We start from the raw sequence: 14,980 nt of genomic DNA on the forward strand, positions 1-14,980 counted from the left end.
GTGTAATGTTAGAGTCCACAGAAGACATGTAAATATGAAATAAATGCTTAAACATGTAGCTAGGTGTAATGTTAGAGCATTTATTTCATATTTACATGTCTTCTATGGACTCTAACATTACACCTAGCTACATGTTTAAGCATTTATTTCATATTTACATGTCTTCTGTGGACTCTAACATTACACCTAGCTACATGTTTAAGCATTTATTTCATAATTACATGTCTTCTGTGGACTCTAACATTACACCTAGCTACATGTTTAATGTAAATACATGTAAATATGAAATAAATGCTTAAACATGTAGCTAGGTGTAATGTTAAAGTCCACAGAAGTGAACCTTTCAAGCCTGTTTTCTCAACTCACCGTTTCTCTGCAATACATTACTCTATAAGCCATATCTCCAAAACTTACGAGCATCTGCCGATACCGTTTTGTCCCGATCCGATATTTATATTTTATAGAACACGTTCATGCCAACATATCACAACAGTACAATAATATCCCAAATCACAGCCAGTATGCAGTCTAATATCATGATATATGGATATCATATTGATACTAGGGATGTCCTGATTAACCCATTAATATCATGATATATGGATATCATATTGATACTAGGGATGTCCTGATTAACCCATTAATATCATGATATATGGATATCATATTGATACTAGGGATGTCCTGATTAACCCATTAATATCATGATATATGGATATCATATTGATACTAGGGATGTCCTGATTAACCCATTATATGGATATCATATTGATACTAGGGATGTCCTGATTAAACCATTTTGACCTGAGATCAGATTCAAAAAATGTCTTCTACATCCTGACAGTTTTTTTGAAAAAGCTGTGTTTGTCAGTGGTTCTTTGATCTTTCAAAAATAGCAGACCTACAAGCTCGTATGAGCTTGTAGATCTGCTATTTTTCAATAGCTAAAGCATAACATAATGCTAACACCAAAAGGGGATAGGGATGTCCGATCGGGACATCCCTATCATTTATTATACCTGATGAAGCCCCTGAGGACCAAACGCTCTATCAATAATACATTATGTATTATATTAAATATATAAAGTATTTTTTATTGATAATATGATATATAGAATAGAATACATTATAGAGCATATACATGTTTATCAATATATATGACTTACACTATTACATAATAATTATGTACTTAATTTCTCTGTTGTGAATTATTTTATTTAGTTTATACCATGTTGGTATTTATGTACTGACGTCAAGCGATGACACTGAAATAAGTTATAAAGGGGTTAGGGTTATGGGGGTCCTGGTTGCATTAGGCATTATTTGAACATCCATCCATTCATTTAAGTTTAACCCATTTAAGACCTGAGAGCAGATTCTCCAAAATGTCTTCTAAATCATGACAGTTTTCAGAAAACGCCTATGTTTCCGTCAGTGGTTCTCACAGGGTTAAAACGCCTATGTTTCCGTCAGTGGTTCTCACAGGGTTAAACCCTATGTTTCTATATCAGTGGTTCTCACAGGGTTAAAACGCCTATGTTTCTATATCAGTGGTTCTCACAGGGTTAAACCCTATGTTTCTATATCAGTGGTTCTCACAGGGTTAAAACGCCTATGTTTCTATATCAGTGGTTCTCACAGGGTTAAAACGCCTATGTTTCCATCAGTGGTTCTCACAGGGTTAAAACGCCTATGTTTCCGTCAGTGGTTCTCACAGGGTTAAAACGCCTATGTTTCCGTCACTGGTTCTCAACCTTTTTCATGTCAAGAACCCCCAGAATCTTCTGTGTGTGGGCCGTGTGGAATAAACCTTGTGTTGAACAGAAATGCCCTCTGGGACAATGGGATAGGAGATCAATACCCTCTGGGACAATGGGATTGTTGTGGCCCCTTCCTTCTCCACCAGGGTTGAACCGGTTCGGTACCCCCCCCCCCCCCCCATCCTAACTTTGAACCAATTCAAAGGGTTTCCACTGAAAATTATATGCTAAGTTGGTTCGGAAACTGGAACCCAAAAAATGGCTGCCGTTTCTATTAACCAATTTAGACCTGAGGACGATTCTACAAATGTCTTCTAAATCATGTTTTCTGAAAAACGCTATGTTTCTGTGTCAGTGGTTCTCAAACATTTTCATGTCAAGGACCCCCAAGATTGGCCGCCGACCCCCATCTGAAAATATGTTGTTCCAGGGACCCCCGCCAGAGCAAAGATTTGAGTTAAAAAACGTTCGCTCTGAAAGAATATAATATTCAAAAGGTTTGCGCCACATTTTCACAATTTTTTTAAAATAGCACATCTACAAGCTCATAGCGCGGCACCTGCTATTCTTCAATACCTAAAGTACAACATAATGCTTTAAACACCAAAAGGGGTTACCGCACAGAATGGGTTAAAGCACCAAGATTCCAATAATCTAGAACGGAACCAGTTTGGAGAACCAAAGTTACAGTGTAAAAGGGGGCGGGGCCTCTGTAGAGTAGAGATGGACAACGGGCATAGAACCAGGCCTGTTTCTGGTCCTCTAGTGGCTGGTGAGCACGGGCCAATGTGCTGGCCTTGCTTTGACCTGCTTTGGGAAACTGGGCTGGTGTCGGAGTCCCTCTGTCCTTCCGTGTTCAGGGTGAAGATCATAGCGCTCTACGCGGTAACAGGACAACTCACCCCTTTTCCCCCCGGAACTTTCCCCAGTGAGGGGTTGTTGGGAGAGGCTGGACTTTGAATATCTTTAACTATAAACGTTCACGACAGCAGACAGCCTAAAGGCCCATTCATAGTCTGGATTTTCGGTGGTGAGGTGACCACCGCTCCGGTGGTGAGGTGACCACCGCTCCGGTGGTGTGGTGACGTCTCAGTGACGTCATGTTGTATAGTTGCGGTGGTCACCTCACCACCGATAAATCAGACTATGAATAACACTAAAGTACAAATATCATTTATGAAAAGCTACTACAGCGAAGTCTGTTCACAGCAGTTGTTGTAGGCTATGTGGGGATTATCTGACGAGGGGCCACTATGTGGGGATTATCTGACGAGGGGCCACTATGAGGGGATTATCTGACGAGGGGCCACTATGTGGGGATTATCTGACGAGGGGCCACTATGAGGGGATTATCTGACGAGGGGCCACTATGTGGGGATTATCTGACGAGGGGCCACTCGAGGGGATTATCTGACGAGGGGCCACTCGAGGGGATTATCTGACGAGGGGCCACTCGAGGGGATTATCTGATGAGGGGCCACTCGAGGGGATTATCTGACGAGGGGCCACTATGAGGGGATTATCTGACGAGGGGCCACTATGAGGGGATTATCTGACGAGGGGCCACTCGAGGGGATTATCTGACGAGGGGCCACTATGGGGATTATCTGACGAGGGGCCACTCGAGGGGATTATTTGACGAGGGGCCACTCGAGGGGATTATTTTACGAGGGGCCACTCGAGGGGATTATCTGACGAGGGGCCACTCGAGGGGATTATCTGACGAGGGGCCACTATGAGGGGATTATTTGACGAGGGGCCACTATGAGGGGATTATCTGACGAGGGGCCACTATGAGGGGATTATCTGACGAGGGGCCACTATGTGGGGATTATCTGACGAGGGGCCACTATGTGGGGATTATTTGACGAGGGGCCACTATGAGGGGATTATTTGACGAGGGGCCACTATGTGGGGATTATCTGACGAGGGGCCACTATGAGGGGATTATCTGACGAGGGGCCACTCGAGGGGATTATCTGACGAGGGGCCACTATGAGGGGATTATCTGACGAGGGCCCACTATGAGGGGATTATCTGACTGAGTTGTCCACGGGGTGAGTTACTGACGAGGGGTGAGTTGTCCACGGGGCGAGTTACTGACGAGGGGTGAGTTGTCCACGGGGCGAGTTGTCCACGGGGCGAGTTGTCCACGGGGCGAGTTGTCCACGGGGCGAGTTGTCCAGTATTCCTCCACGCAGGTACGCTGGTCAGGGACTACCTCTGGTCCTACAGGTCAAAGTTCAGAGGTCACAGTTTCTGGATCACCACCTGGAACTTGCCTGACGGGTGGAATGGAGAGAAACCTTTATGTTAACCCATGTAGACGATTCTACAAATGACTTCTAAATCTGGACAGTTTTCTGAAAACCCCCATGTTTCTGTGTCAGTTGTTCTCAAACATGTCAAGGACCGAGCCCCATCTGAAAATATGTTGTTCCAGGGACCCCCAGAAGGCCACATTTTCACGATTTAAAAAAAATAGCAGACCTACAAGCTTGCGCTATGAGCTTGCTATTTTTCAACAGCTAAAGTATAACATAATGCTTAAAACACCAAAAGGGGTTCTCGCCCCAAAATGGGTTAATAGGGCTGACACGATTATGACATTTGACTTGACGATTCATTGACAATTCATTAATTAATTCATAATTCATAATGTCCGACGACAAACCGGAACTATTGGAGTGACTCAAATGGTCGCGATTAGTCGTCGGGACATTACGAATTACAAATTACATTTCCGTTTGGTGTTTTGATGCCAATCCTTTTGTACTTTTTCACTTTTGAATAAAATACTTCTACTTGTACATAACACAGTACAGTATACAGTACAGTAACACAGTACAGTACAGTATACAGTACAGTATGCAGTACAGTATACAGTAACACAGTACAGTATACAGTACAGTATACAGTACAGTACAGTATAGTAACACAGTACAGTATACAGTACAGTACAGTACAGTACAGTACAGTACAGTATACAGTACAGTACAGTATACAGTAACACAGTACAGTATACAGTACAGTATACAGTATACAGTACAGTATACAGTACAGTACAGTACACAGTACAGTACACAGTACAGTATACAGTACAGTACAGTACACAGTACAGTATACAGTACAGTATACAGTACAGTACAGTACAGTACAGTAACACAGTACAGTATACAGTACAGTATACAGTACAGTATACAGTACAGTAACACAGTACAGTAACACAGTACAGTATACAGTACAGTATACAGTACAGTAACACAGTACAGTATACAGTACAGTACAGTAACACAGTACAGTAACACAGTACAGTAACACAGTACAGTATACAGTACAGTATACAGTACAGTACAGTATACAGTACAGTACAGTATACAGTACAGTACAGTATACAGTACAGTACAGTACACAGTACAGTACAGTATACAGTACAGTACAGTATACAGTACAGTACAGTACAGTATACAGTACAGTACAGTATACAGTACAGTAACACAGTACAGTACAGTATACAGTACAGTACAGTAACACAGTACAGTAACACAGTACAGTAACACAGTACAGTAACACAGTACAGTAACACAGTACAGTATACAGTACAGTATACAGTACAGTACAGTATACAGTACAGTACAGTATACAGTACAGTACAGTATACAGTACAGTACAGTATACAGTACAGTACAGTACAGTACAGTATACAGTACAGTACAGTATACAGTACAGTACAGTAACACAGTACAGTAACACAGTACAGTAACACAGTACAGTAACACAGTACAGTATACAGTACAGTATACAGTACAGTACAGTACAGTAACACAGTACAGTATACAGTACAGTATACAGTACAGTAACACAGTACAGTATACAGTACAGTAACACAGTACAGTATACAGTACAGTATACAGTACAGTATACAGTACAGTACAGTACAGTAACACAGTACAGTATACAGTACAGTAACACAGTACAGTATACAGTACAGTATACAGTACAGTATACAGTACAGTACAGTACAGTAACACAGTACAGTAACACAGTACAGTATACAGTACAGTATACAGTACAGTATACAGTACAGTACAGTAACACAGTACAGTATACAGTACAGTAACACAGTACAGTATACAGTACAGTATACAGTACAGTATACAGTACAGTACAGTACAGTAACACAGTACAGTATACAGTACAGTATACAGTACAGTAACACAGTACAGTAAACAGTACAGTAACACAGTACAGTACGCAGTACAGTATACAGTACAGTATACAGTACAGTATACAGTACAGTAACACAGTACAGTAACACAGTACAGTACGCAGTACAGTATACAGTACAGTATACAGTACAGTATACAGTACAGTATACAGTACAGTAACACAGTACAGTAACACAGTACAGTACGCAGTACAGTAACACAGTACAGTACAGTATACAGTACAGTAACACAGTACAGTAACACAGTACAGTATACAGTACAGTATACAGTACAGTAACACAGTACAGTAACACAGTACAGTATACAGTACAGTAACACAGTACAGTAACACAGTACAGTACACAGTACAGTACACAGTACAGTATACAGTACAGTATACAGTACAGTATACAGTACAGTATACAGTACAGTAACACAGTACAGTATACAGTACAGTAACACAGTACAATACGCAGTACAGTATACAGTACAGTAACACATTACAGTATACAGTACAGTATACAGTACAGTAACACAGTACAGTAACACAGTACAGTATACAGTACAGTAACACAGTACAGTATGCAGTACAGTATACAGTACAGTACAGTATACAGTACAGTATACAGTACAGTAACACAGTACAGTAACACAGTACAGTATACAGTACAGTATGCAGTACAGTATACAGTACAGTATACAGTACAGTATACAGTACAGTAACACAGTACAGTATGCAGTACAGTAACACAGTACAGTAACACAGTACAGTATACAGTACAGTATGCAGTACAGTAACACAGTACAGTATACAGTACAGTATACAGTACAGTAACACAGTACAGTAACACAGTACAGTAACACAGTACAGTATACAGTACAGTATACAGTACAGTAACACAGTACAGTAACACAGTACAGTAACACAGTACAGTATACAGTACAGTATGCAGTACAGTAACACAGTACAGTATACAGTACAGTATACAGTACAGTATACAGTACAGTATACAGTACAGTAACACAGTACAGTATGCAGTACAGTAACACAGTACAGTAACACAGTACAGTATACAGTACAGTATGCAGTACAGTAACACAGTACAGTATACAGTACAGTATACAGTACAGTAACACAGTACAGTAACACAGTACAGTAACACAGTACAGTATACAGTACAGTATACAGTACAGTAACACAGTACAGTAACACAGTACAGTAACACAGTACAGTATACAGTACAGTATGCAGTACAGTAACACAGTACAGTATGCAGTACAGTATACAGTACAGTATACAGTACAGTAACACAGTACAGTAACACAGTACAGTAACACAGTACAGTATACAGTACAGTATGCAGTACAGTAACACAGTACAGTATACAGTACAGTATGCAGTACAGTAACACAGTACAGTATGCAGTACAGTATACAGTACAGTATACAGTACAGTAACACAGTACAGTAACACAGTACAGTATACAGTACAGTACAGTATACAGTACAGTACAGTACAGTATACAGTACAGTACAGTATACAGTACAGTAACACAGTACAGTAACACAGTACAGTACAGTATACAGTACAGTAACACAGTACAGTATACAGTACAGTACAGTAACACAGTACAGTAACACAGTACAGTAACACAGTACAGTACAGTATACAGTACAGTAACACAGTACAGTACAGTACAGTACAGTATACAGTACAGTACAGTATACAGTACAGTAACACAGTACAGTAACACAGTACAGTACAGTATACAGTACAGTAACACAGTACAGTATACAGTACAGTACAGTAACACAGTACAGTAACACAGTACAGTAACACAGTACAGTAACACAGTACAGTATACAGTACAGTATGCAGTACAGTACAGTATACAGTACAGTACAGTATGCAGTACAGTACAGTATACAGTACAGTACAGTACACAGTACAGTACAGTATACAGTACAGTACAGTATACAGTACAGTACAGTACAGTATACAGTACAGTACAGTACAGTATACAGTACAGTACAGTATACAGTACAGTAACACAGTACAGTAACACAGTACAGTAACACAGTATAGTAACACAGTACAGTATACAGTACAGTATACAGTACAGTACAGTATACAGTACAGTACAGTATACAGTACAGTACAGTATACAGTACAGTACAGTATACAGTACAGTACAGTACAGTATACAGTACAGTACAGTATACAGTACAGTAACACAGTACAGTAACACAGTACAGTAACACAGTACAGTATACAGTACAGTATACAGTACAGTACAGTACAGTAACACAGTACAGTATACAGTACAGTATACAGTACAGTAACACAGTACAGTATACAGTACAGTAACACAGTACAGTATACAGTACAGTATACAGTACAGTATACAGTACAGTACAGTAACACAGTACAGTATACAGTACAGTATACAGTACAGTAACACAGTACAGCATACAGTACAGTAACACAGTACAGTATACAGTACAGTATACAGTACAGTATACAGTACAGTATACAGTACAGTATACAGTACAGTAACACAGTACAGTATACAGTACAGTAACACAGTACAGCATACAGTACAGTAACACAGTACAGTATACAGTACAGTATACAGTACAGTATACAGTACAGTATACAGTACAGTAACACAGTACAGTATACAGTACAGTAACACAGTACAGCATACAGTACAGTAACACAGTACAGTATACAGTACAGTATACAGTACAGTATACAGTACAGTATACAGTACAGTAACACAGTACAGTACCAGTACAGTACGCAGTACAGTAACACAGTACAGTACAGTATACAGTACAGTAACACAGTACAGTATACAGTACAGTATACAGTACAGTAACACAGTACAGTATACAGTACAGTATACAGTACAGTAACACAGTACAGTAACACAGTACAGTACTCAGTACAGTAACACAGTACAGTACACAGTACAGTAACACAGTACAGTATACAGTACAGTATACAGTACAGTAACACAGTACAGTAACACAGTACAGTACGCAGTACAGTAACACAGTACAGTACACAGTACAGTACACAGTACAGTACACAGTACAGTAACACAGTACAGTATACAGTACAGTATACAGTACAGTATACAGTACAGTATACAGTACAGTATACAGTACAGTATACAGTACAGTACAGTACAGTACAGTAACACAGTACAGTATACAGTACAGTATACAGTACAGTAACACAGTACAGTATACAGTACAGTAACACAGTACAGTATACAGTACAGTATACAGTACAGTATACAGTACAGTACAGTACAGTAACACAGTACAGTATACAGTACAGTATACAGTACAGTAACACAGTACAGTATACAGTACAGTAACACAGTACAGTATACAGTACAGTATACAGTACAGTATACAGTACAGTATACAGTACAGTAACACAGTACAGTAACACAGTACAGTACGCAGTACAGTACGCAGTACAGTAACACAGTACAGTACAGTATACAGTACAGTAACACAGTACAGTATACAGTACAGTATACAGTACAGTATACAGTACAGTAACACAGTACAGTAACACAGTACAGTATACAGTACAGTATACAGTACAGTATACAGTACAGTAACACAGTACAGTAACACAGTACAGTACGCAGTACAGTACACAGTACAGTATACAGTACAGTAACACAGTACAGTATACAGTACAGTATACAGTACAGTATACAGTACAGTATACAGTACAGTAACACAGTACAGTATACAGTACAGTAACACAGTACAGTAACACAGTACAGTATACAGTACAGTAACACAGTACAGTATGCAGTACAGTATACAGTACAGTACAGTATACAGTACAGTAACACAGTACAGTAACACAGTACAGTATACAGTACAGTATACAGTACAGTATGCAGTACAGTAACACAGTACAGTATACAGTACAGTAACACAGTACAGTATACAGTACAGTATGCAGTACAGTAACACAGTACAGTATACAGTACAGTATACAGTACAGTAACACAGTACAGTAACACAGTACAGTAACACAGTACAGTATACAGTACAGTATACAGTACAGTAACACAGTACAGTAACACAGTACAGTAACACAGTACAGTAACACAGTACAGTATACAGTACAGTACAGTACAGTACAGTACAGTAACACAGTACAGTATACAGTACAGTATACAGTACAGTAACACAGTACAGTATACAGTACAGTATACAGTACAGTATGCAGTACAGTAACACAGTACAGTATGCAGTACAGTATACAGTACAGTATACAGTACAGTAACACAGTACAGTAACACAGTACAGTAACACAGTACAGTATGCAGTACAGTATACAGTACAGTAACACAGTACAGTAACACAGTACAGTAACACAGTACAGTAACACAGTACAGTATACAGTACAGTATACAGTACAGTACAGTACAGTAACACAGTACAGTATACAGTACAGTATACAGTACAGTAACACAGTACAGTAACACAGTACAGTAACACAGTACAGTATGCAGTACAGTATACAGTACAGTATACAGTACAGTAACACAGTACAGTAACACAGTACAGTAACACAGTACAGTAACACAGTACAGTATACAGTACAGTATACAGTACAGTATACAGTACAGTAACAGTACAGTAACACAGTACAGTATACAGTACAGTAAGTACAGTAACAGTACAGTAAACAGTACAGTAACAGTACAGTATACAGTACAGTATACAGTACAGTATACAGTACAGTAACACAGTACAGTATACAGTACAGTAACACAGTACAGTAACACAGTACAGTATACAGTACAGTACAGTACAGTACAGTACAGTAACACAGTACAGTATACAGTACAGTATACAGTACAGTAACACAGTACAGTAACACAGTACAGTATACAGTACAGTATACAGTACAGTATACAGTACAGTATACAGTACAGTAACACAGTACAGTAACACAGTACAGTAACACAGTACAGTATACAGTACAGTAACACAGTACAGTAACACAGTACAGTATACAGTACAGTATACAGTACAGTATACAGTACAGTATACAGTACAGTAACACAGTACAGTATACAGTACAGTATACAGTACAGTATACAGTACAGTATACAGTACAGTATACAGTAACAGTATACAGTACAGTAACACAGTACAGTATACAGTACAGTATACAGTACAGTATACAGTACAGTATACCAGTACAGTAACACAGTACAGTAACACAGTACAGTATACAGTACAGTATACAGTACAGTAACACAGTACAGTAACAGTACAGTACAGTATACAGTACAGTAACAGTACAGTAACACAGTACAGTATACAGTACAGTATACAGTACAGTATACAGTACAGTAACACAGTACAGTATACAGTACAGTATACAGTACAGTATACAGTACAGTAACACAGTACAGTATACAGTACAGTAACACAGTACAGTAACACAGTACAGTAACACAGTACAGTATACAGTACAGTATACAGTACAGTAACACAGTACAGTAACACAGTACAGTAAACAGTACAGTATACAGTACAGTAACACAGTACAGTATGCAGTACAGTATACAGTACAGTATACAGTACAGTAACACAGTACAGTAACACAGTACAGTATGCAGTACAGTATACAGTACAGTATGCAGTACAGTAACACAGTACAGTAACACAGTACAGTATACAGTACAGTATACAGTACAGTAACACAGTACAGTATACAGTACAGTATGCAGTACAGTATACAGTACAGTAACACAGTACAGTATACAGTACAGTATACAGTACAGTATGCAGTACAGTAACACAGTACAGTAACACAGTACAGTATACAGTACAGTAACACAGTACAGTAACTCAGTACAGTATACAGTACAGTAACACAGTACAGTATGCAGTACAGTATACAGTACAGTATACAGTACAGTATGCAGTACAGTATACAGTACAGTATACAGTACAGTAACACAGTACAGTAACACAGTACAGGTATACAGTACAGTATGCAGTACAGTATACAGTACAGTATACAGTACAGTATACAGTACAGTATACAGTACAGTAACACAGTACAGTAACACAGTACAGTATACAGTACAGTATGCAGTACAGTAACACAGTACAGTAACACAGTACAGTATACAGTACAGTATGCAGTACAGTATACAGTACAGTATACAGTACAGTAACACAGTACAGTATACAGTACAGTACACAGTACAGTATACAGTACAGTAACACAGTACAGTATACAGTACAGTATGCAGTACAGTACACAGTACAGTATACAGTACAGTAACACAGTACAGTAACACAGTACAGTAACACAGTACAGTATACAGTACAGTAACACAGTACAGTATGCAGTACAGTATACAGTACAGTATACAGTACAGTAACACAGTACAGTATACAGTACAGTAACACAGTACAGTAACACAGTACAGTAACACAGTACAGTATGCAGTACAGTATACAGTACAGTATGCAGTACAGTAACACAGTACAGTAACACAGTACAGTATACAGTACAGTATACAGTACAGTAACACAGTACAGTATACAGTACAGTATGCAGTACAGTATACAGTACAGTATACAGTACAGTATGCAGTACAGTATACAGTACAGTATACAGTACAGTAACACAGTACAGTAACACAGTACAGTATACAGTACAGTATGCAGTACAGTAACACAGTACAGTAACACAGTACAGTATACAGTACAGTATGCAGTACAGTAACACAGTACAGTATACAGTACAGTATGCAGTACAGTATACAGTACAGTATACAGTACAGTAACACAGTACAGTATACAGTACAGTATACAGTACAGTAACACAGTACAGTATACAGTACAGTATGCAGTACAGTAACACAGTACAGTAACACAGTACAGTATACAGTACAGTATACAGTACAGTATACAGTACAGTATACAGTACAGTATACAGTACAGTATGCAGTACAGTATACAGTACAGTATACAGTACAGTATGCAGTACAGTAACACAGTACAGTATACAGTACAGTATACAGTACAGTATACAGTACAGTATACAGTACAGTAACACAGTACAGTATACAGTACAGTAACACAGTACAGTAACACAGTACAGTATACAGTACAGTATGCAGTACAGTAACACAGTACAGTATACAGTACAGTATACAGTACAGTATACAGTACAGTAACACAGTACAGTATACAGTACAGTAACACAGTACAGTATACAGTACAGTATACAGTACAGTATACAGTACAGTATACAGTACAGTAACACAGTACAGTATACAGTACAGTATACAGTACAGTATACAGTACAGTAACACAGTACAGTATACAGTACAGTATACAGTACAGTAACACAGTACAGTATACAGTACAGTATACAGTACAGTAACACAGTACAGTATACAGTACAGTAACACAGTACAGTATACAGTACAGTATACAGTACAGTAACACAGTACAGTATACAGTACAGTAACACAGTACAGTAACACAGTACAGTAACACAGTACAGTAACACAGTACAGTATACAGTACAGTATACAGTACAGTATACAGTACAGTAACACAGTACAGTATACAGTACAGTATACAGTACAGTAACACAGTACAGTGTACAGTATACAGTACAGTATACAGTACAGTAACACAGTACAGTATACAGTACAGTATACAGTACAGTATACAGTACAGTAACACAGTACAGTAACACAGTACAGTATACAGTACAGTATGCAGTACAGTATACAGTACAGTATGCAGTACAGTAACACAGTACAGTATGCAGTACAGTATACAGTACAGTATACAGTACAGTATACAGTACAGTAACACAGTACAGTATACAGTACAGTATACAGTACAGTAACACAGTACAGTATACAGTACAGTATACAGTACAGTATACAGTACAGTAACACAGTACAGTATACAGTACAGTATGCAGTACAGTAACACAGTACAGTATACAGTACAGTAACAGTACAGTTGACACAGTGAACCACCAGCTGCTCCTAGGCACCCTAGCTGATCTAGGCATCGGCGGGACGGCGCTGAAGTGGTTCTCCTCCTACCTCTCTGACCGGACTTACCAGGTTTCTTGGAAAGGTTTGCTATCATCCCCCCGCACCCTCCAAACTGGGGTCCCACAGGGATCTGTACTTGGTCCCCTCCTCTTCTCACTGTACACTAAATCCCTTGGCACCATCATCTCTGCTCACAATATATCCTATCACTGCTATGCCGATGACACACAACTGTTTCTATCCTTCCCCCCCTCTGCCACCCAGGTAGAAGAGCGCATCACTGCATGCCTAGCTGACATCTCACAGTGGATGTCTTCCAACCACCTCAAGCTGAACCCAGACAAGACTGAGCTTCTGTTCTTCCCAGCTAAGTCCTGCCCTATGCGGGAGCTAACTATCTCCGTAGACAACGCCCTGGTAAAGTCTGTCCCGACAGCCAGGAACCTTGGTGTTGTCCTGGACAGTCAGCTCTCGTTCAAAACACACATCACAGCTGTCACTAGATCCTGTAGGTTTACACTCTACAACATACGACGAATTAGACCGTTCCTCACCCAGGAGTCAGCCCAGCTCCTAATCCAGACAACAGTCTTGTCAAAACTTGACTATTGTAACTCCCTCCTTACTGGCCTACCGGCATGTGCACTTAAGCCCCTCCAACTGATCCAAAATGCCGCAGCCCGCTTGGTCTTCAACCAGCCAAAATTCTCACACGTCACCCCCCTTCTCCACTCCCTCCATTGGCTCCCGGTCGCTGCCCGCACAGAATACAAAACTCTGATGCTGGCATTCAAAGCAACCAAAGGCATGGCCCCCCCATATCTCACAAGTATGATCGTACCCTACAAACCCTCCCGCGCACTCAGATCAGCCAACGCAGGGAAGCTGGAGGTACCTTCACTAAAAACGCCGGGACAACGCT

The 14,980-nt window shown here is 39.7% G+C and overlaps 1 protein-coding gene across 6 annotated transcripts in view; it reads right to left on the reverse strand.

Moving 5' to 3' along the window:
* Positions 1 to 1,168: 1,168 nt before the first annotated feature.
* The window catches only part of trappc6bl (trafficking protein particle complex subunit 6B, like), a 47,389-nt gene continuing 33,577 nt past the window's right edge, over positions 1,169 to 14,980 (reverse strand). For 4 of the 6 annotated variants that reach the window (XM_079531990.1, XM_079531989.1, XM_079531988.1 and 1 more), the window contains exon 7: positions 1,169 to 4,042. In XM_079531990.1, the coding sequence (XP_079388116.1) occupies positions 4,011 to 4,042 (32 nt within the window). In that variant the 3' untranslated portion in view covers positions 1,169 to 4,010. The remainder of the gene's footprint in view (positions 4,043 to 14,980) is intronic. The other 2 variants (XR_013789479.1, XR_013789480.1) reach the window with 2 other exon arrangements.

This window comes from Electrona antarctica (assembly GCF_951216825.1).
Source record: "Electrona antarctica genome assembly, contig: scaffold_128, whole genome shotgun sequence".
In the NCBI taxonomy this organism is placed as follows: Eukaryota; Metazoa; Chordata; class Actinopteri; order Myctophiformes; family Myctophidae; genus Electrona; species Electrona antarctica.